Source organism: Manihot esculenta, chromosome 8, assembly GCF_001659605.2.
Source record: "Manihot esculenta cultivar AM560-2 chromosome 8, M.esculenta_v8, whole genome shotgun sequence".
NCBI classification, from domain to species: Eukaryota; Viridiplantae; Streptophyta; class Magnoliopsida; order Malpighiales; family Euphorbiaceae; genus Manihot; species Manihot esculenta.
Genome location: NC_035168.2, coordinates 4,025,717 through 4,048,067, shown reverse-complemented (window position 1 = coordinate 4,048,067; position 22,351 = coordinate 4,025,717). Strand labels below are relative to the sequence as shown.

General features: G+C 31.0%; 3 protein-coding genes across 5 annotated transcripts; 1 reads left to right on the top strand and 2 right to left on the bottom strand.

Moving 5' to 3' along the window:
- Positions 1-1,894: 1,894 nt before the first annotated feature.
- LOC110620190 lies at positions 1,895-13,470 on the bottom strand. Of its 3 annotated transcripts, XR_006351757.1 has the most exons (8): positions 13,229-13,470; positions 13,095-13,145; positions 12,707-12,758; positions 12,572-12,630; positions 12,392-12,437; positions 7,264-7,422; positions 2,061-2,259; positions 1,895-1,953 (listed from the first exon to the last, which is right to left on the bottom strand). XR_006351757.1 is itself a non-coding variant. In XM_021763818.2 (7 exons), exons 1-6 carry the CDS (start codon positions 13,352-13,354, stop codon positions 7,280-7,282), a joined length of 477 nt encoding a protein of 158 aa, XP_021619510.1. In that variant the 5' UTR covers positions 13,355-13,470; the 3' UTR covers positions 1,895-2,259; positions 7,264-7,279. The 3 variants fall into 3 exon arrangements, 2 of the variants coding, with proteins under 2 accessions (XP_021619510.1, XP_021619509.1); XM_021763818.2 differs by having other exon boundaries at positions 1,895-2,259; XM_021763817.2 differs by lacking the exons at positions 1,895-1,953; positions 2,061-2,259 and having other exon boundaries at positions 7,086-7,422; positions 13,229-13,468.
- A 632-nt stretch (positions 13,471-14,102) lies between these two features.
- Positions 14,103-16,977, bottom strand: LOC110620648 (dirigent protein 19). Its single transcript, XM_043959118.1, has 2 exons — positions 16,364-16,977; positions 14,103-14,321 (listed from the first exon to the last, which is right to left on the bottom strand). Exons 1-2 carry the CDS (start codon positions 16,975-16,977, stop codon positions 14,198-14,200), a joined length of 738 nt encoding a protein of 245 aa, XP_043815053.1. The 3' UTR covers positions 14,103-14,197.
- Positions 16,978-20,120: 3,143 nt separating this feature from the next.
- On the top strand, positions 20,121-21,771 carry LOC110621627 (60S ribosomal protein L21-1). Its single transcript, XM_021765891.2, has 2 exons — positions 20,121-20,451; positions 21,302-21,771. Exons 1-2 carry the CDS (start codon positions 20,215-20,217, stop codon positions 21,557-21,559), a joined length of 495 nt encoding a protein of 164 aa, XP_021621583.1. The 5' UTR covers positions 20,121-20,214; the 3' UTR covers positions 21,560-21,771.
- The last annotated feature ends 580 nt before the right edge of the window (positions 21,772-22,351 follow it).

Here is a 22,351-nt window from a genome sequence, read left to right as displayed (position 1 = left end):
CATGAGCTCGGGTTCAATGAGAAGAAATCCAGCCCAGTGAGATGATGTGAGAAAGAATAGCTGGCCCAGTCACTTTACAACCGGGTCCGCGTGAGTGCCTTGTCCGCGTGCGTGCCAGGGGTAGGTAAAAAGGACAGGGGATCTTCTTCCAAAGGGCTCCTTTTTTCCCTCTCTCTCCATTTTTTTCTGATTTTCTCGGCAACTCTTGCCTATTGATACTACAGTAGTTCTCAAGCCTGATTTGAACGTCGGAGGGTCTCCACCGGGGTCCATCCCGGTAGACCCCTGACCGTCTTTCTTCATCTTGCAGATTCCTTCTTCAAATCGAGTGTGGAGAGACCCATATGATAGGGTAAGAGAAAACCAGATCTATCAAATATGGGCAAAGAAGAAACCAGATCCATATAATATGGGACGATAGGAAATCAGATCTATCAAATATGGAGCATGGGGAGATTCAGATTTATCACAATATATTAATTAACTATAATTAAATAAAAATTAATATTAATTTTATAGGTAGAATTAAATTATATTTAAAAAATAAAAATATTAAATTAAATATTTAATCAATTCATTAACAATTAAATATTTAAATTAAAATATAAAATGATATAAATATTAATTTTTTTTCATCAATTAATCTTTTAATACTTTAATTAGGTTTTATTTAATCGGAAATAATTTAATTAAAAAAACTGATTTTTGAATTACTGGAAAGTCAAATGGCTTTTTTAAGTTATTTAATGTGAAGTTACTTCTTAAGAAGTAACCTTTTCAACATGTAACTTAAGATCACTTTTAACTTTAATTTTGTGATTACTAACTTCAAAATCTACTTTATTATGTTAAAAATGACTTTTTTTTTAATAAAATTAAAGTTTAGTGATTAAAATAAATTAAAATGGAATGATAGAAATAAAATATAATTCAAAATTAAGTGATATAAAGAAAAATTACTTGAAAAGTTTAGTTGTATTTTTCATTCCCGTTTCTTTTATTTCGATGTAAATTCGGCCAAACCCATAAACTTAGAACTTATTTAGAATTGAAATTGAAATTTTTTAATAAAAATATTCTTTTAAAGGCAGTTGTAAAAAACAATTAAAACTTATTATTTTTTTAAAAAAAATTATTATTTAATTTTTATGATATACAAAAACTCAACAGTTAGTTCTTTAATTTTAAAAAATATATTAAAATATTTCTGACATTTTAAAAATTTTATTAATTAATTTTCATATTAATTTTATCGTTAAAATATTTTTACTATTTAATTTTTATAATTTTAAAAAATTTATTAATTAACCTTTAAATTTTTAAATAATTTATTAATTAGTTCTTCCGTAATAAAATATCAAAAATATTTTAATAAATTTTTATAATATAATTTTTATTTTAATACTTTTTAATAATATATAAAAATTATTATTATTTATTAACAATACGGTATTATAAGACATTACTTTAATATAAATATGAGAGCAACTATTTTTTTTTACTTTCCTCAATTATCAAATATGGCCAAAAAGTTTAAATTATATTGTTTTCGAAGGAGTCAACTTTACTTTTATTTTATGATTTTATGAGTAATAGAAGCCATTAATTATTGGGCTATCTATTTCATATTACTATTAAAAATAATAATAAGTTAATTCCTGTTGCTCCCTCTATTTTAAAGATCGTTACCTATCAATAATAAACTATAATAGTTTTTTTTTAAATAAAATTATTTGTTGTATTAATAAAATTTCATAAAAAAAAATCATTTCAAATAGAGAAACGATAATATCTAATAAATTCTCTAGTTAAAATATAAGCAGATAGAGTGGAATTACGACGAATCCATCTAACATAAATATCAGTTCTAGAGTCTAACAAAAATTTACAAGCATTCAAAATTAAATCCAGTTCAAAAATGTCTAAATGTGGAGACCAAAAAGTTTGAACCACCTACAAACAGTCCATAAGAATGCAGTCATTAAAAAGCAAAAATTATGTCGCAAAGAGCAAATAGTGACGAAGAGCTAAAGTTTCAACAATTACTGGCATACCATTACCTTGAAAAGTCCCATCAACTTGACAAAACCAATTGAAATTATTTAATCTTGATACAAATCCCGGCGGAGCAGAATTGCCGAAATCACGCAGTCACAGGCTTGTCGGTCTCTGGTTCCGACGAACAGGTGTTCTGAGGAAATCACCTCAACCAAACTTGATATCTTCTTTCTTCAACCTCAGCCGCAAGTCACAGAAAGTCTACACATGACCCAATTTTCCACGTAGATAGCAAAAAAATAATCAGTTTTTCGTATTAAAACTTCAATACAAAACACAGTATCATCATCTCCGACAAACTTCTTATACCATTGCAAGAGCTTTTTTTCATTTCATGCAGAGTTGAAGAAAATTTTATAAAATAACGTGGGATCCGAAAATATTTTCGGATCCCCGTGGTCAGACCAGCGTGTTCGGCAGTCAGACTGCCGAACACGCGAGTTCGACACCCACGGTGTCGAACTCAGCAAAGTTCGACACCATGGGTGTCGAACTCAGGAAGTTCGACACCAAGGGTGTCGAACTCCGCTTGTTCGACACCCACGGTGTCGAACAAGAGAATTTGGCTGCCACGGGAGCAGCTTCTGCTCCCGTGGCAGCCTGCGTGGCGTGTTCGGCACCCAAGGTGCCGAACACGCACAGAAATTTAAGCTTCGTCAGGGATTCCCTGACGAAGCTTGACTAAGGACAGGGTTCGGCACTATCAGTGTAATTATTACTTAATTTAAGTAATTTATATTAACACAATTAATTATTAAATTATTATAATTTAATATTAACATTTCAAAAATTAAATAAATATATATTCTATTAAAAATAACAACAACTAAAATATCCAAAATCACACCACATATTCTATCCATAAATCACTACAAATATTTAATCCACAAAACACAACAAATATTCAATCTAAAAATCACAACAAATATTCTATCCAAAAACAACAACAAATCTAACGCTACATTATATTTAAAAAAATTAAATAACATATCCGTGTAATTATTTCACAACATTATTTAATATTTTTTTAACTATTTTAATTAAATATTTTGAATACAATTAAATTATATAAATTAATTTACTGAAATTTTATTTAAAAAATTAATTATTCTATTAATACAATTTGATATTAACATTTCAAAAATTAAATAAATAAATAAACAAATAATTTTTAAAAAATTAATAAAATTAAATACGGATTACATGTTTTTAAATTTTAAATTATTATATATTTTATAAATTAATAAATTATATTAACTTTTTATTTATTTTAATTTTGGAAATATTTTTTTATTTTAATTAATAAATTATATTAAATTATTATATTCAATTATTATATTTAATAAAAAAAATTTTAATTTTAATTAATATTTGATATTAACTTTAAATTATATTAAATTATTATATTTTTTATAATTTATTAAATTTTATTCAGTTCTTATTAATATTTATTTTAAATATACATTTTTTTAAACATTACAAAATATTTATAAATAATTAAATTTAAAATAAAAATAATTCTAATCATTTTATATATTATTATTATACAAAATAATATTTAACTAATTAAATAAATATTTCTACGGATTAAATATTACATTTTATTAAATATTTAACAAAATTTCAAAAAAATTCAACAAAAATTATAATAATAAATCAGTTTTTAAAATTTCAAAAAAAATCAACACAAATCAGTTTACATATTATCATAATAAATATACTAATAAAATTTTTAATAATAAATTTAAAAATTATTCAAATATTCATATTTTAATTATTATAATTTTTAAAATTAATAATTTTTTAATTCAAATTTTACAAGTTTCTCCACACATTCATTTACAAAAATAAAAGGCTATTAATAATTTTAATTTTATTTTATTTCAATTTTATTTAATATTTAACAGATAATATTAATTACTTTATTTATAAATATATTAATAATTTTTTAATTTAATTTCAAAATATAAAAAATTACATACAAAATTATAATAACAATTATAATAAAATTATTTAACCTAAATTACATACAAAATTATAATAACAATTATACAAAAATACAAAATTACATATCAAATTATTTAACCTAAAAAATATAAATAAATTTAAATTTAAGCAAAAATTTAAAGAAATACCTGTTGGTGGATATGGCTGCAGATCTTGGGAGAGAGTCAAAAAAATTTGTAAATAGCTTTGAAATTTTGGTGGAGAAGAAGAAGAGAAAATGAGAGAAAATGAGGGAAGATGACAGAAAATGAGAAGAAGAGGAGGCTGCTGCGGAAAATGGGAGAAGAACAGTGGGAGGCTTTAATTCAAATTTAAGAGGACCGCTTCACGGACCTGCATGAGCGTGACTAAGGACAGGGTTCGGCACTGATAGTGCCGAACCCTGTCCTTAGTCAAGCTTCGTCAGGGATTCCCTGACGAAGCTTAAATTTCTGTGCGTGTTCGGCACCTTGGGTGCCGAACACGCCACGCAGGCTGCCCCCGTGGCAGCCAAATTCTCTTGTCATGGTGTCGAACTCAGGAAGTTCGACACCAAGGGTGTCGAAATTCTCTTGTTCGACACCCACGGTGTCGAACAAGCGGAGTTCGACACCCTTGGTGTCGAACTTCCTGAGTTCGACACCCATGGTGTCGAACTTTGCTGAGTTCGACACCGTGGGTGTCGAACTCGCGTGTTCGGCAGTCTGACTGCCGAACACGCTGGTCTGACCACGGGGATCCGAAAATATTTTCGGATCCCACGTTATTTTATAAAATTTTCTTCAACTCTGCATGAAATGAAAAAAAGCTCCCATTGCAAAGGTTGTCGAATGTTCAAACAAATTTTAACTCTTATAGGGTCAAGAAACAATAAATTATGATGGTTTGATATCTAGTTTTTATTTTGGATAAACTACAATTTAGTCCCTCTAGTTTAGTGAAATATAACCTTTCGTCCCTCTGTTTTAAAAAATCGTCAATTTAGTCACTGTGATTTTTAAAAATTATGCGATTCGTTCCTCCCGTTAGATTTTCAGTTAAGTCACCGTTAGTTTTAGTTAAAAGACTAAAATACTCATTCTTTCACCCACATCATCATCAACAATGACAACAGAGTGTTTTAAGCGATAGATTTTGATCACATATTTTGCAGCAAGTGTATTCCTCAAATTTCATGTCAAGCCACCAATTCAAGAGTTAATAAAAGATGAAATAATTAGAAACTGCCAAATCAGGAAAATCTCTCTCCCTCACCCATGAACATAAACACTTTGCTTACAATACAATCAAATTGTAGCCAAAATTAACCAAAGATTCAAACAGAGCTATCAATTCCTATTCCAATCCAACAAATGCAAAATGCCAAAAAAGGAATCCGCAAAATAATAATTCAGAAGAACCAAACACAAATTCATAAATTTGAACACACACAATCAAGAATCAACACCATAGCTAATACCCAGAAAGCAAGAACCGACAATAAAGAAAAATGGCAATTACCTCTGTTGCCATGGATGTCTAGAGCTTCCACAAGAAAAACAAGGGTGTTAAGTTAACAGTGGCAAAGAAATCTTACAGACAATTAATAAGAAATTTTACATGATAAGACCAAAGAACTTGGTCTTGGATCCCACTTTGGATGTTCAGATTTTCAAATCAAAATAAAATTTTCTTAAATAAGCAACTGATAATCACAATAGAGGGACCAATGGCATAACTTTTAAGATGGAGGATCTTGAAGATGAAGGAGTACCCATCTCGAATCATCCTAAAAAAAGCCCGAATTGAGAGTTTTGCTTCGTGGGTTTGCAGATATGGATGCTAGAACTCCATTGAAGTTCTTAAGCGCCATAGCTTTGCCAAATAGAGATGAGTGAATGGGTAAGAGAATGGGTATTTTAGTCTTTTAACTAAAACTAACGGTGACTTAACTGAAAATCTAACGGGAGGGACTAATCGCATAATTTTTAAAAATCATAGTGACTAAATTGACGATTTTTTAAAACAGAGGGACGAAATGTTATATTTCACTAAATTAGAGGGACTAAATTGCAGTTTACCCTTTTATTTTCCATGGCATTTTTTAGTGTGTTTATTATTTAAATAAGTATTGTTATTTTAAAAAAATTATTTGTGGTATTATATATTTAATCAATATATTTTAATTATTAAGTATAATAAAATTCATGTAAAATTATTCTCTCAAAATAAGATGCAATCGCATTTATTTTTTTTAAAATAAAGATTGAAAAAGTAAAATCTGAAATCTATCAAATTTACTCATAAAATATTTATCTTTATAAAAAAGAAATAAAGCTACTTTCTCTTGTATAATCTATGAGTTGCACTCGGCTTTATATCTCTTATGAATTTTTTTTTTTTAAAGTATTTAAAGCCAATGTTGGATTTGGTTGGGCCACAAGATGTTGGGCTTTAAAAAGAGTCCACCCTAACCTAACTGCCCACTTTGTCATGACAATGATAAAACGTCCTTTTTTGCACAATTTTTCTCCCCAAGTACACAACAAAATCCAGCTTCAGATTTTGAAAACCATGAAATGCTATTTGGGACGTAATGAGCTGAAGGTCCCATATGAGCCTGAGCCTGAAAGGCCAGAAACTTCAAAAACAAACAGAATTGACAGCCTACCTTCACAGTACTACTTATGTACCACATCTTTGCAAACCTTATCCTTATTATTATTTTGGGATGTCCTTAACAAGGAGGACGTGAAACATCTCTCACCCAGATGAGATGATTCATTTCAAATGAAACTATTATAAAATTCTACATAATTTTAGTTCCTTCTAAAATTAAATTTCTTTTATTATAAAAGAGAGAATTAGGTGAAAAAAAAAATCAATTGAATTAAAATTTTGAGATAGGAGGTTGAAAAGAGTTGAACCAGAAATCTCCAAGTTCACTCCAATGTACTTACCAACAGTTGAATTTTTGCATAATAAAGCATAAACACTGATTTCTCAAGGCAAAGTATATGGGGTAAGCGACAAATTATCCCTTCCATAACAAGAAAAACCAATTGAAAGAGCAGCAAAAAGCATTTTTATAAAATATCTATTATTATTCAAAAGATTTTAATGAAACAGCAAAAGTTTATTGCTCACAGAAGTAATATCACGAAGGAGATAAGTTTTACCATCTACAAGTTCATGCATCCATGCACAAACAGAGCTGCCAAAATTGAGGGAAGTCTATACCTACAACAGCGAAGAATCATGAATGACTTTCTTGCTGAGCTCGGGAAGTATGGGCCTCTTCGATATGTCGGGTAAGCAGTGAAATCCCATAATGTGAAGCACTTGAAGCAGCATAATAGGATGTTACTGTGAGTTGAGCAAACTTTGGTAGTGCATAACCTGCAATTTACATTTTAACTCCAAGTTGAATGACATGTAAATCCAACTGAAGAAATCAATGAATGCAGAACTTAAAAAAATAAATGTATATACATCAAACTCAAGATGCACTTCTTGCAAACAACGTGTCAATCTGTGAGACTTTCACTTCATCAACCAAATAAATTATTCTGTAACTGATGCATCGATTAATACGAGGGTCTTTAGCATATTGGTCTCCTCTAAGGATTCAAGACTCCCAAAGAAATAACTAAAAGGAATAAATTGTTCTTTAAGGCAATAAGGACTCAAATTAAGAATAAAAATAAAAAATAAAAAATTCCTTGAAAGACATCTAGACAGATTTTCCAGCAAAAATGGAAATTACAAAAATTGACCTTTAGACTTGAAGTTGCATGGTATTAGACCAGTAACTAATTTATTTGGAACAAACATAAATAGATGAACCTTTTAAGCACTCTATAATATCTTTAATGACTACAACGAAACCAATGATTAAGCTTTAATCCAAAACTAGTTGAGGTCAGCTATTATTTTTTCTTCATTCAGCTCTGTTTGAAACCAAAATGCTAACTTTTGATCTGGACAACACTTCTAAGTCTTTTTTTCTTCCTAGAGCTTCTTGTTGTCTACATAAATATCTTAAGCACATAAAGTTGCAGCTCCATCTATAACTCTACCAGCTAAATCCTCAGTTCTTTATAAGGAACTCACCAATACACAACCTCAAGTCCATCCACAAGATCCACTGATTGCTACGATGTTATGCACCTACTCTGCAAAATCTCAAAACCCTACCATATCACTCCCATAGTCCAGCTTCAGAGAGTTCACATAATGCTGTAGGAAATTACCTTCGTTCCAACAAACTTCAGCTTTAGACCCCTTAAATGAAACGTATTGAACATCAACCTCAAATAGGATAAGAATTATAAGACAAAGGTGTACAATCCTCAAATTCTTGTCGCCAAGCTATTGCTGGGTTGTTGCCTGTTACATCTAATTCCTTTCCCTTCTCAGGGCAGAACTACCTGTATCTGTTTCTAGTACTGTTGACACATCTTACATAATATCTAATAGATAGGCAAATGAGCTAAAATTGATCATGCTTTTGTAAAGGAGTAGAAACAATGATATAGATATACAAAACCAAGGCCACCAAAATTTAGGGCTCTGTCTCTATTTGTATTCAGGAAATGGTGTGGGTCTTGGCATATGGCCATGTTGGTTGGTCAGTTGAATTTGGTTTCGTTAAATCCAACCTGAGATCCTGAGACTAACTAGAATTGAATGCCTAATGAAAAAAAATATCCAAAAATGGCCAACCCTTTAATGAATCTAAGCACCTTGGGAACGTTTGGTTAGGTAAAGGTTGGATCGATTTTGATCAAATCAGTTGGTTACTTTTAGTTTTTGAAAAGGGCAATCTCTTTTCCATGCTTTAACTCATACTAAATGCAATAACATCCCAAAAGGTCATGACTCACATCAGGCCCTCAACCCAACTTGCATATAATCCATAGCACAACCCCTAATTGGCTATAACTATGCAGCTCCTTTCAGCCTATCAACCTTTTACACTTCAAGTCTAATGAAGTATTCAATCATTAGAGATCTAGAAACCAAAATACAATGTAAGTCACTGTGCAATTTTAGAAGCACACACCATGTCCTGATCTCAAATAGAGGAGGGGAAGGGGGGAGGTTGAGGAAAACTATTTCACTAAAGAATGTGCATATACCGTTCTTCAAAATGATGAAAGCAATCCCTTCCATATGCTTTAACTAATAAAAAATGCAAAAGAATGCCAAAGGTCATGGTTCACATCATACCCTCAACATAACTTGCATATGATCCATAGCAGAACCCCTAATCAGCATTCAGTCAATTCGGTTCAAAACCGAATTGAACTAATAAAATCAAATAAACCAAAATCTTTCAAAATGCAAAACCGAACAGAATTAATTCGTTCAGTTAGGTTTGAAAAGGTAGTTTTCAAACATCTACAGAGCAAAAAATACATGTTTCTCTTAATTTTTGATCTAAACTCAAAATAGCATTTCTTAAAATCAAAATTTGAATATAATATCACGCAAATTTCAACAACAAACACACAAATCTGCATCAGTAATGGTCACAACCGAAAAAATACGTAGGCTCAATTTTCAATTACATATACAATGCGTGCAAAACTTACGGAAGGAAACCAAAAAAATAAAGAATTTGATCAACAAAAAGAACATGCAATATAAAGGGTAGACTCTTTGAAATATTTATCTACTTGTGAATCAACATCTGCTGCTATATTATTTTCCAATCCACCACCACTCATGATGGAGAGTCAAGAACAGCACTTGGTGCTTGGCTGTGACTATGAGAGAGTGATGGAGATGAAGTGTAGTTGAAGGAGTAAGGGAGAAGGAGATTGAAGGAAGGGATAACATGGAGCACCAAAAAAAATCCTGATCGAAGATTGACGAGGAGAGAGCAGCTGAGAAGAAATGAAATGAAGAGAGATTGTTGATAGGGCATTGGATATTGATGATTTAATGGCTGATATTTTACTACCTAAATAAACACCTTGATTAAAAGGGATTAAAAAAACATTGCAAGGGGAGGATTCGAACACTAACGCTTAGTTTGGGAGAAGTGTAAGAAGGTACAATAAGGTTTTTTTTTAAAGTACCCTTAGTATATAAGGAGATATACTATAACATTTAAACTGATCATAATTAAAAAATTTTAAATTTACATGTTATAAAACCCCAAAACCTATCTTAAAATAATGAAATTTATGCTAGACAACATTCTAATATGCTTCAAAATCAAAGTCAAAAGAATGTTAAACCCATAACAAGTATAAAATAAAAAATAAATAAATGAAAATAACCTTACCAATAAGTAAAGTCATGGACTGATTTCAGTTGGGAAGGGTTCAATATTGTTTGATCAAATCTCAAAGAATACAACAAGGACTTGAATCTTCGGCTATGATGGAGTAAAATTTACTTTTAATAGTTTAATTATGGAATTTTTTAAAATATAATGAAGATAATATTGGTAATAAAAAGTTATAAATAATTTAACCTTCCTAACACTCCAATTTGATGGCTTGAAAAATTGAGAGTTTTGGAAGATTTTAAAACCTTCAAAACCCCTTCTAAAACCTTACCGCTCAATAAAACTTTCCTCCCGAACAAGTAGTACGTATACTAATTACCTTAAATATTCTTCCCTTACTTTGCAAAAGTTGCTCCCAAATATAGTGTAAGCTAACTGGAGTCTTTCTAAGCCTCAAACTGCTGAACCAAATGCTTAAGCTTGCTAATATTATATATATAATTGTCTATATACAATTATAAAATAAATTAGTAAATAATATTCAATGTTATTCAGAGCAAGAGACAACACTAAAGCGATAGGGTGCTCTATCGCCTTAAGCGAGAGGCGAGAGGCGAGAGGCGAGAGGCAAAGCGTGGCCTTTTTGAAGTGAGGCATGATACATGTGTGTATATATATATATACATATATGTATATATATTGTATTAATTCATTCTTAATTTGTTAGCATAATTATAAGAATATATATTACTAATAGTTAGCTGAATTATATGCATATTTATATATAAATATGTAATTTTTCCATTTGGAATATCTTGAATATTGGAAGTCAACTATGTCGATATTATATTATTTTTTCCTAGTTAGTAAAAGATATATATATATATATACACACACACATATATATATCCCTATGATTATGCTAACTAATTAGGAATATATTTCTAATTAGCCTAATTATAGGATATAAATCCCTAATTAGTTAGCATAATTATGGGGATATATCCTCTAATCAATACCTAAAATTTAGTTTCCCAATTACTGCTTCAAAAGAAAATACAAATTAGGGTTTGGTCTTTAAAAAAGGAATAAAAAAAGGTCATGCATGTTATTTTCAAGAGGCGATGCCTCGCCGAGTCAAGCAAGGAAAGGTGCTCACCTCTTGCAAGAAGCCTCTCCTCATCCAGGCCAGGATGAGGCTGCCTCAAATCACATAGCGCCTTTAATTAAATTATATTAGTTACAATTACAGGTTCACAAGCTTGATAAATAAGCCAAATGCAAGCCAAACTTGAGCATAAGAAAATTTTAAAAGAGCTGAGTTTGAGCTTAACATTAAGCTCAAATTGAGCGCAAGCTCAACTTGGGTGAAAATCTAAAAAGCCAAGCATAAGCCCTTTAAAGCTCATCTTGTCTTAGCTTATTTACACCCTACATTTCCTTTTTAAAGAATAGAGTCATGTGAAAGTTTCCACACCAAACTAACTCCATGGTCTAACCTTCAGCAGATAGCAAATCACTGAAAAAGCCAAAAGGCAAGGTTATTTTCCAAGGATACAGTAAGTTAAGATCATGATATAAACAGAGTGCACATAAATTAGTTTTCAGCAAGGAACTTGTAGAAACACAACACAATAATAGAAACCAAATCACCTACAATATCTAATCCAAAAAGTAATAAAATTACACAATTTAAATTGCTGCATTACACATATCACTTTATAATTTCAAAGACCACGGGATATGAGATACACTTTAGAACCTAGGAATCATATATGAACCTAAATGTACAGTATCTACACTGTTTACTGGAACTTCCATTGCACCCATCAGTAATGGACTCTACCAGCCAATCCCTTCACACTGTACACAATTAGCTACACCAACCCAGGAGTACAGCGATAAAAAATGACAAATTCAGTTGAAAATGCTTAAGATAATTCCACAAGTCTTTAGGTCATACTGCAACAATTTTTTTCAATTCTCTCCCTAAATAAATAATAGGCCATCATGGCCCTTCATTCAAGATTTTGAAAGCTTATACTCAGCAACAAGACAACAGACAAAGCCCTGCCATACATCGCAGTAGTTCTACTTTAACCGCAGTAATGGAGATTTTATTCTTACCTCCAAACGCAGCACTTGCAGCGGAAAACATTAGCAGGGGAGGAAGCTGTCAACAAAAAAAAAAAAATTATAAGTCAAAGTGAATCTAAGATGACACCAGTGATTTAGTATCAGAAACAAATAGTAGGGTTTTCTTGCTGAAAATATTCAAAATGAAAATTAATAAGGTAGAAGACATACCCCAACTAAAAAAGGCATCCATTTTGGCCCCTTGAGACGATTTTGAAGGAACGGGATCCCTAAAACATTACCATGCTCAAAATTGTGCAAAACAAGTCATACATAGCTCAACTATATAAAGGAAACTGGTCATACCTGTATTGAAACCATGAACGGCACTAAGCATTCCACCAATACCTGAGCCGGCCTATTTTAATTAAAAATATAAATGTCAAATTAAATCAACAGATTATACACACAAAATTAACCTAGTTTGAATCTGTTAATAGCAGGACAAAGCCATTCAATCATACAATAAAACCATTCACTGGGAACTGTATAACAAGATCTCACATAAACATAACATGTGCAACATTTAATAAAAGCAGCAATTAGCAGAAACTGGGTAGCTTAGATATCAAAAAAGCACAAAAAATAAAATTAAATTAAATTAAGCAACAAGTCGAACTTAAAATTCAAAGAATTGGAAGAAACCAGAGCTTTTTAAAAAAAAAAAAAAAATACAAAATAATAATCCACTGACCACAGCAGTGGCATCATGCAAAACGGAAGTAATAGCCCATTCTCCCCTTTCCTGGAAAAAAAATAAGAGGAAAGAATTCAGAGATGAGTCCTTCTTTTAAATCAATGGCGTCGGGGAAGCAAGTGTATACATACAGCGGTGGGGTTTAAGAGAGAGAGACAGCGAGGGCAGCGAGGGGAACCGAGCCCAGGATTGATGGTGGGATCGTGATGGAGATTTCCACTCCTTAATTTCTGCTCGTACACTTCCCGAGTTCCCATCTCCGTATATGCTCTCAGTTTCTGTGCTCCTGTGTTCTAGCCCGAGAGAAGTGCAGCCGGCTTTTAACTCTGTTTGTTTGGGAGGAAAGTTTTATTTTCATGATTTTCAATAAATCTTATTGATTTTTTATTGTTTGGAACAAATAGAAAATATTTTAAAAATATTAAAAAATTTATATATAAATTTTTTAAATTCATTAATTCAATGGGTTGAAATTTAAATTTTATTTAAAAAAAGTCCTCCAAAGCAAACCAAAGTATAAGAATCGATTTTGTAAGAACTACCATTCTAGAAAATATTTATTAAAAATTCTCATATGGAACAGATTTCTCAAATTATTTTTGTTGAGGAATTAAAGCAAATTTTATAAGCTAAACTAGTGGAATACCTAGTAATTAATATTTTCAAATTTAATGTTTTAATAATATTTAAACTTTTATTAATTAAAATGTTTTTGAACAATTTATTTAGCCAAATCCTGATATGGTTTGGGCGATTGTAAGCTTTTCCTTTGTTCTGAAGCTTATGGATGATCCTTGGTCAATCTTCTTCAGTTTGCCTAACAGGGAACAATTAGGAGACAGGAGCATAGTTGCTCCAAGGTGGCAGCAAGACTAGAGTTAACAGATAAGGAAAAAGAAACAAAAGCCACTGCTCAGCTTGCTCCACCACCGCTATCCTCACTAGGAAGAGCAAACCAAGCTTCTCTAAAAACCAACACATAAACAAAGAACAAAATAGAGCATAAACCACAAAAGAAACTCAACGAACTCATAAACATTCCTTGATCGAGATGGACCACTTTAAAACCTTAACCAGATGCTTCACCATGTCCTCTTTTTCTACATACAAACAAACCATTTGAAGGCTTCAAAGAAAACCCATCTCAGGATATCAAGCATTTGGATATTAACACTTGAAAGAAAAACAACATGAAGGCTAGAAGCAAATTCCGACGTCAAAAAGCTGCAAAAGAAGAACCACGAGAATCAGAACTAGCTAGGAAGAGGTGATAAGCAAAATTCTTTGGCAGAACTAGCCTTGAGTGTCACCATCTATGACATGTAAGCTTAGTATTTAATTTCAAGAGATTTTCCAACCCTAAAAACGAGTTTCCTTCACAACTCAACTCAACTCAACCTTCTCTAAGATAAGATTTCAACATGCCTTTCCATCCCTCTGGAGAGTGGATTCCTCTCCACCTCCGAGCAAATTGGATATATGGTGATGGTGGATCAGAGTTATTCGATATGCATCTGATGTAGTTTGGGTTTTTTTTTTTTCTCAATATAGTTTGGATATTTTTTTATCAGTAATTTTTTTAAATGCATTACATGACCTAAATTGGACAAATAAACAAAGATAAAAGTCTAAAGAATAAAGCCCATAAGTGTACAACCCTAAAGCCCATGAAAATATAAATTCAGCACAGACCAAACCAATTGATGGTGCAAGCCTGGAAACACCGACAGCCACACAAACAATCGAAACGACGCACATCCAAAACATGGTGAGGCACCATCAAACCACCAACGCCGCAAACAACAAGCAAGCTACCAACAACAGGGTACCACAATCGAGGGCAAGTAATTCCAAATTTGAAAAAGGTATCAAATAGGGTAATAAGTCTAATTTAATAAGCACTTTAATAAAAAGTCTGAAAGAGATAATCGTCGACAATTCAATGAAATTATTCTTAAAGCTGCTACCTCCATCATACGCATGCTAACCTTTTATTGATGTATTACATTGAACTTTTATCGAAATTAAACTCTTCAATCCTAACGATTCAATAAAATAATAATAAATCAATAATAAAACGTTAATAAACCATCAAAGAAATCACTGGTCAATGAAAGAGGAAGATAGTATACACCCAATAAATAAGACAAACAAGATCTTCGAATCATACCTCTCAAAGACCAACCAATATCAACAAACAAAACCTTAAAACAAAAAACCACGAATAGAAGCATTGCGGAGGTGAAGCCGACTCCTCTGCCAAAGTCGAAGCTCCTTCTCTCACCTACCTCTCTATAAAATAGTTTGGACATTTGGCTTAACGTTTTGTTGCAATACGGTTTTAAAAAAAGGGCCCACTTTCAGCAAATTCCATAAGCGGAGTAGCACTTTTTGGCAATGGAATCTTTCAAACGGTCCTGAGCTTTTGGGATCTGGCCGTCATTTTCATTGCTAAAGCGTTAAAATATGCCTGCCAGTTTTTTAGGATAGATTATCAGTTGAGTTAATACTTTAATTATGTTAAAATTAATAATTTGAAAATTTTTTTATATATTTTAAAAAATACATGATTCTATTTTTCACTCGCCAGTTTCATAGGCTACTTAATCTCATTTATTTTCGTGGATTCAAGTCAAGGAATTAAAAATTATGGATAAATAATAATAATAATAATTTTAAATTCATTTATCTCACAAAAAATATTAATAAAATTGATCAATATAAAATGTAATGAAAGGCAGTAATGCCTATGTGGGGGCCAAAAGCTAAACCCTAATCAACGATAGCCATCTCTATCACGTCTTCCCCCTTTAGACCTACCACATCTCTGCTCATCATGACCTAAATTTTTTTTTTTTTTAATTTTTCATCACTGATTAATTCACAAATTATTCCAAGCGAAGCGAGTAAAGTTTGAGTATTACCAAAAAATTGAATTAAAATGTTTTAATTAATTTTTATTTAATTCCATTCAGTGCTATTATGTTTTTAAAGTTTTAATTTAGTTGTTTTAATAATGAAATTAAATTGATTAAATTATCTGATTTGGAATTAATTTTGTGAGAAAAGTAATATATATTTACAAAATTTATAACGAACTCAAATAATAAAATTAAAAACTCAATAAATATATTAAATCAATTTCTTTTATTAGTACCAACTTTTATTTTGATTAGTTTCACTCATATTACTCTTAATTTGAAACAAATAAATACTAGCCTTTGAAAAAGAACACACAAAAAAAAAATCAATAATGGAAGACATACACATTATACTCCACCACTGCATCCCCAGTTTTCAGGTTAATTTCATGAGTCTTTGCCTGAGCATAGCCACGAGCAAACCGGAAAAGCCCGCTTCCGCCCACGATCGGCATCTCTCTAATGCCGGAAAATATACTGTTCCGTCCCAAAACACTAAGGTTGCTACCATTGTATTTTCCTTCTGTGAAAGCGAAGTTCAGGACCATTAAAAAACTGATTTCAGTTTGTGATGCTGATGCGTAAATCCCTTGTGCTTTTCCGATAAGTTTGGAGCTGCGGTGAGGCTCGACGGTCAACGGATCGTCCATCATTATCACTAGTCCAAATGCAGATAAGGAGGTTTTGGTCGAGGCTGCTTCCGCTACTGGAACGGCGGTGGCGTTTCGCCCGCTAACTATGTCGTGGAAGTAGAAATGAAGGTGGCTTAGTTTCTCTTTCTTGAGACCTAGTGTTGCCGGCGATAAAATTCTTGAAAAACAGTAAGATTTTGCCGTAGAAAGAGATGAAAAGAGCAGAAAAATGGAGAAGAAGAGAAAATAAAAAAGGGTTTTTGAAGCCATAGCAATAGAAAGAAAGATTATCTGTGAGCCTGTGACCACTGACCACTCTCTGCCCATTTATCTGTTAAGAGTCTGAGAAGGCAAATTATTGAAACAAAAAATATTACTAGTATGAAAATGATTTTAATATAATAATTAATTTAATATTTATATTAAAATATATAAAATTTTACCCAAAATAATTTCTAAAAAAAATAAAAGTATATAAATATTTAATAATTATCAAATTCATTTTGCCATCTATTAAATATAGAAAATTTACTTTTTTTGTAGACAATCATATCAAATGCTTTTTTGCTGACCAATTGAATAAAATAAAAATTATTTAAATTTGATTTTTATTTTTAATGCGTTGGCATCCCAAGGAAGAGGAGCAGCAGTTCATGATGCATAGTAGGGACCAGCTACGTAGTCTTAAAAGAAAAGAATAATCATGCTTATAATAACTTTCTCCTTTCAATTAGCAACTCTCTCTCCAAATTCCGATTGTTTAGATATTGAATTACTAACAAAGTTTATTAATTAGTGTTTTAATTTTAAAAAATATATTAAATATTTTTAATATTTTAAAAAATTTATTAATTAATTTAATTTTTAATTCTTTTTTATATTTAAAAATTTTATTAATTAATTTTTCATATTTTTAAATAAATTTACTAATTATTTATTCGTATTAAAAATATTTTAAAATATTTTATAATATTTAACAATTAAAATTAATTAAATAGCTTATTAATAAATTTTTTTAAAATATTAAAAATATTTTAATATATTTTTTAAAATTAAAAAATCAACTAGTAATTTATTTATATCATAAAAATTAAATAGTAATTTATTTATTTATTTTATTAAATTAAATTTTAAAATTTTATATTAATTATAATTCATGATCAAAATTGACATATCATCTGATATATTATTAATAATATTATTTTATTTATTATTATTAATATGACACATATTATCATAATAAAAATATTAAAAACTCTTTTATTTTTATTAATTATAACTAAAATTTAAAAGTTTATTTCAATTACATCCAACTAACTGCTTTTAACTTAAATTAGGTAAAATAAATATTTATGTTTTATGCTTAAAAATTTGCTATTTATTTTACTTAGTATGATAGCAATCAAAATTTTATCTTTCTCCGCATATATATTCTTTTAAATTCATTTATGATCATTATTCGTGAAAGTATATAAAATTTTAATTTTTTAAATTAAAAAGCCATATAAAAATAATAATAATAATAATAATAATAACCATAATTTTATTGTGATGGTGGATGGAGGAAGGATAAGAGAGAAGGGATGATGATATGTGAAGGGATGAGAGGCAGAATGAGAAAGGCAAGTGAGCAAGTGAGAGAGAAAAATCCTCTCTATTTTTCCTTCTCTTTCCACACACTTACCTTCTTTTTTTTTAAACTCCATTCCTCAATTAATCACTCTTAATCTCTTTTCATCGTGGACCATCTATTCTCTTTTCTTCTCCTATGTTAATTAAGTACTAATTATCTTTTCTCCTCCCTATGTTAATTAAGTACTAATTATATATGTGCAGATCTGAGGGAGCTTTTCCACTATTTCTAAGTACGTTTTAGATAAAACTCGTTTTTTAAGGGAATTTTTTTCTTTATGATTGCTTTTTCTTTTTGAAGTAAGAGGCCTACTTTATATCGATTTTCGCGACAGTCTCTGTCCTTTCCAAGTGGGTGGCTTCTCCCCCTCATTTGGAGGTGCATTGTGGCTCTCCTTATTTGGGTGATGGTGTACTAGTTTCTTGGTTTTGTATTTTATTAGCGAGCAATACTTACAACGAGAAAGTTTTGGTTTGTGACTTATCTAGTATTGCTTGTTTTTTATGGTTTTCTTTGTGACTTAACTAGTATTGCTTGTTTTTTTATGGTTTTTTTTTGTTTTGCGGGTGAAGACTTAGATCTATAATTTATAAAATTGAATCGAGTGGAAGAAAACAGTGATTGAGTGAAATAGAATATCGGATGTACTTCCCTTTCATTGCTTGCTTGTGGTGATGATCTTATAGCTCTTTCTTAGTTATGGAGATGATAATCTGACTTGATTGTGGAAGATTAGTCTTTTCATTCTTAGATGTTCGGTTCGTCATCTTTAACTAATCCGCACGACATGCATGAGTTTAGATTATTGAATTTATATTCTCTTTCTATATGGAGTTTTCTTTATTTTTGTAAGTCTTGGTCGTTATATATTATTTATTTTTCATCTATTTTGTAGATCATTTTGATTTATTTTAAATTATTCTTGTAAATCTTGATCGTTATATACTATTTATTCTTCATCTGTTTTTGTAGACTTTTTAGTTTATTTGGGAAAAGTAATCATATCTATTTAGTTTCCGTTGAACATGGTGGTCAATCTAGAGGAAAAGAGCAATGCAATTGAAATTGCTTTGTTCAAATCGAGAACTCAATTGCATTGTTCAAATTGAGAACTAAGTAATTCAAGTTTGCGTATTAGGATTTGAGGTTACTTGAATTTTTTAATTTTTTTAGCCTTAGAGACCTTTGTATTGTTGCTATTAATTGTTGCTGTTAATGCTTTTCCTATTTAGGCTTTGGACTTCTTACATAATTTTAAGTCTTTTTGTAGCCTTTTTTAATGAATATTTATATCTTTAGGAAAAAAGTACGTACTAATTATATGTACGTACTAAAATAATAATCAACATTATCATTGTTAACATTTTTCTTTGATTTTTAAAAAATATTTTTATATAATTTTTTATTTAAAATATAAAGTTTTAATTTTATTTTAATATATAATTTTCATAAATTGCATAAAAAATATACAGAGATAAACATTGAAAATTTACTTATATATCAAGATAAATTTAATTAAGTATCAATAAAATAAATTATATTTCAATAATATAGTTTTAAATTCCGCTTTTACAATTCATAATATCACTATTAAAAAATATAATAGAAGTTGAATTCAAATATGAAATAATCTAATTAATCAAATTAATTAAATAATAAAATTATTAGTGATTTTTAAATTCAACTATAATTGTAAAACACACGAGCTACTTATTACATAAATTTGGTTCATCTGCAATTGCTTATTGGGCCTAACAGGCCCAAGATACCAGAAAAGCCCAATTTTAGAAAATCCAATCCACAATCACAAACCCTAGTTAATCAGCTATAAATTCCTTCTAGAGTTCCATTTCCTTTCCCTTCTAGGGTTTTGTTTCCTCCTGTATTCTTTGGAGCCACCCGTCACAGAGAGCGCTAGAGGGTGAGTGAAAATGCCGGCTGGTCATGGTCTTCGTTCTCGAACTCGCGATTTGTTCGCAAGGCCCTTCAGGAAGAAGGGTTACATTCCTTTGACCACCTATCTCAGGACCTACAAGATTGGCGATTATGTCGATATCAAGGTGAACGGCGCCGTTCACAAGGGTATGCCTCACAAGTTCTACCATGGCCGCACCGGTCGTGTTTGGAACGTCACTAAGCGCGCCGTCGGCGTTGAGGTTAACAAGCAGGTATATTTAGTTTTCCGATTTGGCGTTTTTAGGTTCCAGAAGTTAATTATGGGGTTATTCTGTAGTTTTCTAGCTTGTTTGAATTTGCTTAACATGCGAGATTGTGCTTATCAGCTGGGTGCTGGTGAACTGATTTATTCTGGGTTTCAAGTGTCGTTTTATCGGTGTTTGTTTGCTAGATTATCCATCTTAGGTCCTCTAATTATGTAGTGGTTCAGATATTTTACTTTCTCATTTTTTTGAGTGAATATAATAATTGATGTGGTGATTATCCAATTATATTTATCATATTGCTGATGATAGTACCGTTGATTATGAGATCTGCTTGAATGTATATGTGCTTTAGCTTTTTGGATCTTGTATTGGGTTCACTTCGATTTCCTACACTTAGTTTGGCATTGCGCAACTATTTGTTTATTACAGCTTGAGCTAATACTATAAGCGGAGTAGAGGGCTGTTGAACCCTTGGCTTGATTCCCTACTCTATCACTGAGATTATTATTATTACGGGTGTTCTAATTATTCTGCTACTAATGCCACTGAGATTTTTATGGTTTGTTTGGTCCTATACTCTTGCTTTCATTTTCCTTGCTATTATATCTAATGCCAATGTAACTGATAGTCGTCTTTGCAATGTTATCCTGGAGTCTTCTAGACTTGAAAGCAATCGAGTTGAATGGGTTATAATGTTTGTGTTGTTATAACTGAGTCCTCACTTAACCTATTTTGTTACTCTTATGTACTTGTTTAACCTCTCCTCTGTTGTTCGATGTCTTTTTGTTGCCATCTCTTGAGTAACAATGATGGATATCTGTGAATTGTGATGATGGTTATTGTTTATATATTATAGGTGGGTAACCGAATTATCAGAAAGAGGATCCATGTTCGAGTGGAGCATTTGCAGCAATCAAGGTGCACAGAGGAATTCCGTCTAAGGAAGAAGAAGAATGATGAACTCAAGACAGCGGCAAAGGCAAGAGGTGAGGTTATTAGCACAAAGAGACAGCCAGAAGGCCCTAAACCTGGTTTCATGGTTGAGGGTACACAACTGGAAACTGTTACGCCCATCCCGTATGATGTTGTTAACGATCTCAAGGGTGGTTATTAGGTCTACAATTTCTAGGTTTTGTTCGTGCTGTTTGTTTTTTGTTGCAAACTTTTGTTGACTGATTAGCTTATTCATATGAGTCTTTCAAGTACTGTCAGTTTTGAAGAGGTATTTTGAGATTGCTGCATCTGCAAGATGCATGGTTTATTTCATTTCCTCTTTAGATATAATGGGAGATTTTCTATTCAATTTTATATATTTCCTTTAAATGAGTTCTAATGGTTCATATTCATCATCAGTTAAATGTCATTCCTTGATAAGTCATTCTTGATCATGCTCGCTCATTCTATTATAAAATGGGTAGAGGATTGCATTTGAATGAAGTGTTAGAATTAGTGACATTTTGCTTTTATTGGTCTCTGAAAGTGTCGTATGTATCTCTGTGCAACGAAGAACCATTAATGAGTTTGTGACATCAATTGTGAATCAAACCTTTCAATATAATTTCCTTGTGAATTTTAAACATCGTTGTATCTGTCTTCATTCCAAGAGGCAGCAGTAAAAAAGTCTGAAATCTCCTAGCAAAATGGCTATTTTGAAAACGAAAGAAATAATCTTGCAATATTATTGTTCTCATCTATTTTCTCCTTGTCCCTTTTGATTTCGCAATGAGGATGAGTCTTTTGGCCAACCGGCGACGTGGTACTGTTGCTGTAAATTGGCCTACAAGCCTAATTTCTCCCGTTAAACAGCTTAAAAGGGTTGCTGCAATTGATTGCGGAAATGTCTAATGTTGAATAGGGAGCCAAAATGTCGTTTAATACAAGTATCCAAGTTCCCAAGAATGCCTGT

Bases quoted from the DNA above. Each gene is read 5' to 3' on its own strand.
- LOC110620190 (XM_021763818.2), bottom strand. From the start codon at position 13,354: ATGGGAACTCGGGAAGTGTACGAGCAGAAATTAAGGAGTGGAAATCTC. The intron at 12,759-13,094 runs GTCAGTGGATTA...TAATTAAAATAG, and splicing joins TGCATGATGCCACTGCTGTG to GCCGGCTCAGGTATTGGTGG. The intron at 7,423-12,391 runs GTAAGAATAAAA...TGTAAATTGCAG, and splicing joins TGCAAGTGCTGCGTTTGGAG to GTTATGCACTACCAAAGTTT.
- LOC110620648 (XM_043959118.1), bottom strand. From the start codon at position 16,977: ATGGGCAGAGAGTGGTCAGTGGTCACAGGCTCACAGATAATCTTTCTT. The intron at 14,322-16,363 runs GTATGTCTTCCA...CTTCTTTTGCAG, and splicing joins GCAGTGGTGGAGTATAATGT to CTTTTTGACGTCGGAATTTG.
- LOC110621627 (XM_021765891.2), top strand. From the start codon at position 20,215: ATGCCGGCTGGTCATGGTCTTCGTTCTCGAACTCGCGATTTGTTCGCA. The intron at 20,452-21,301 runs GTATATTTAGTT...TATATATTATAG, and splicing joins GCGTTGAGGTTAACAAGCAG to GTGGGTAACCGAATTATCAG.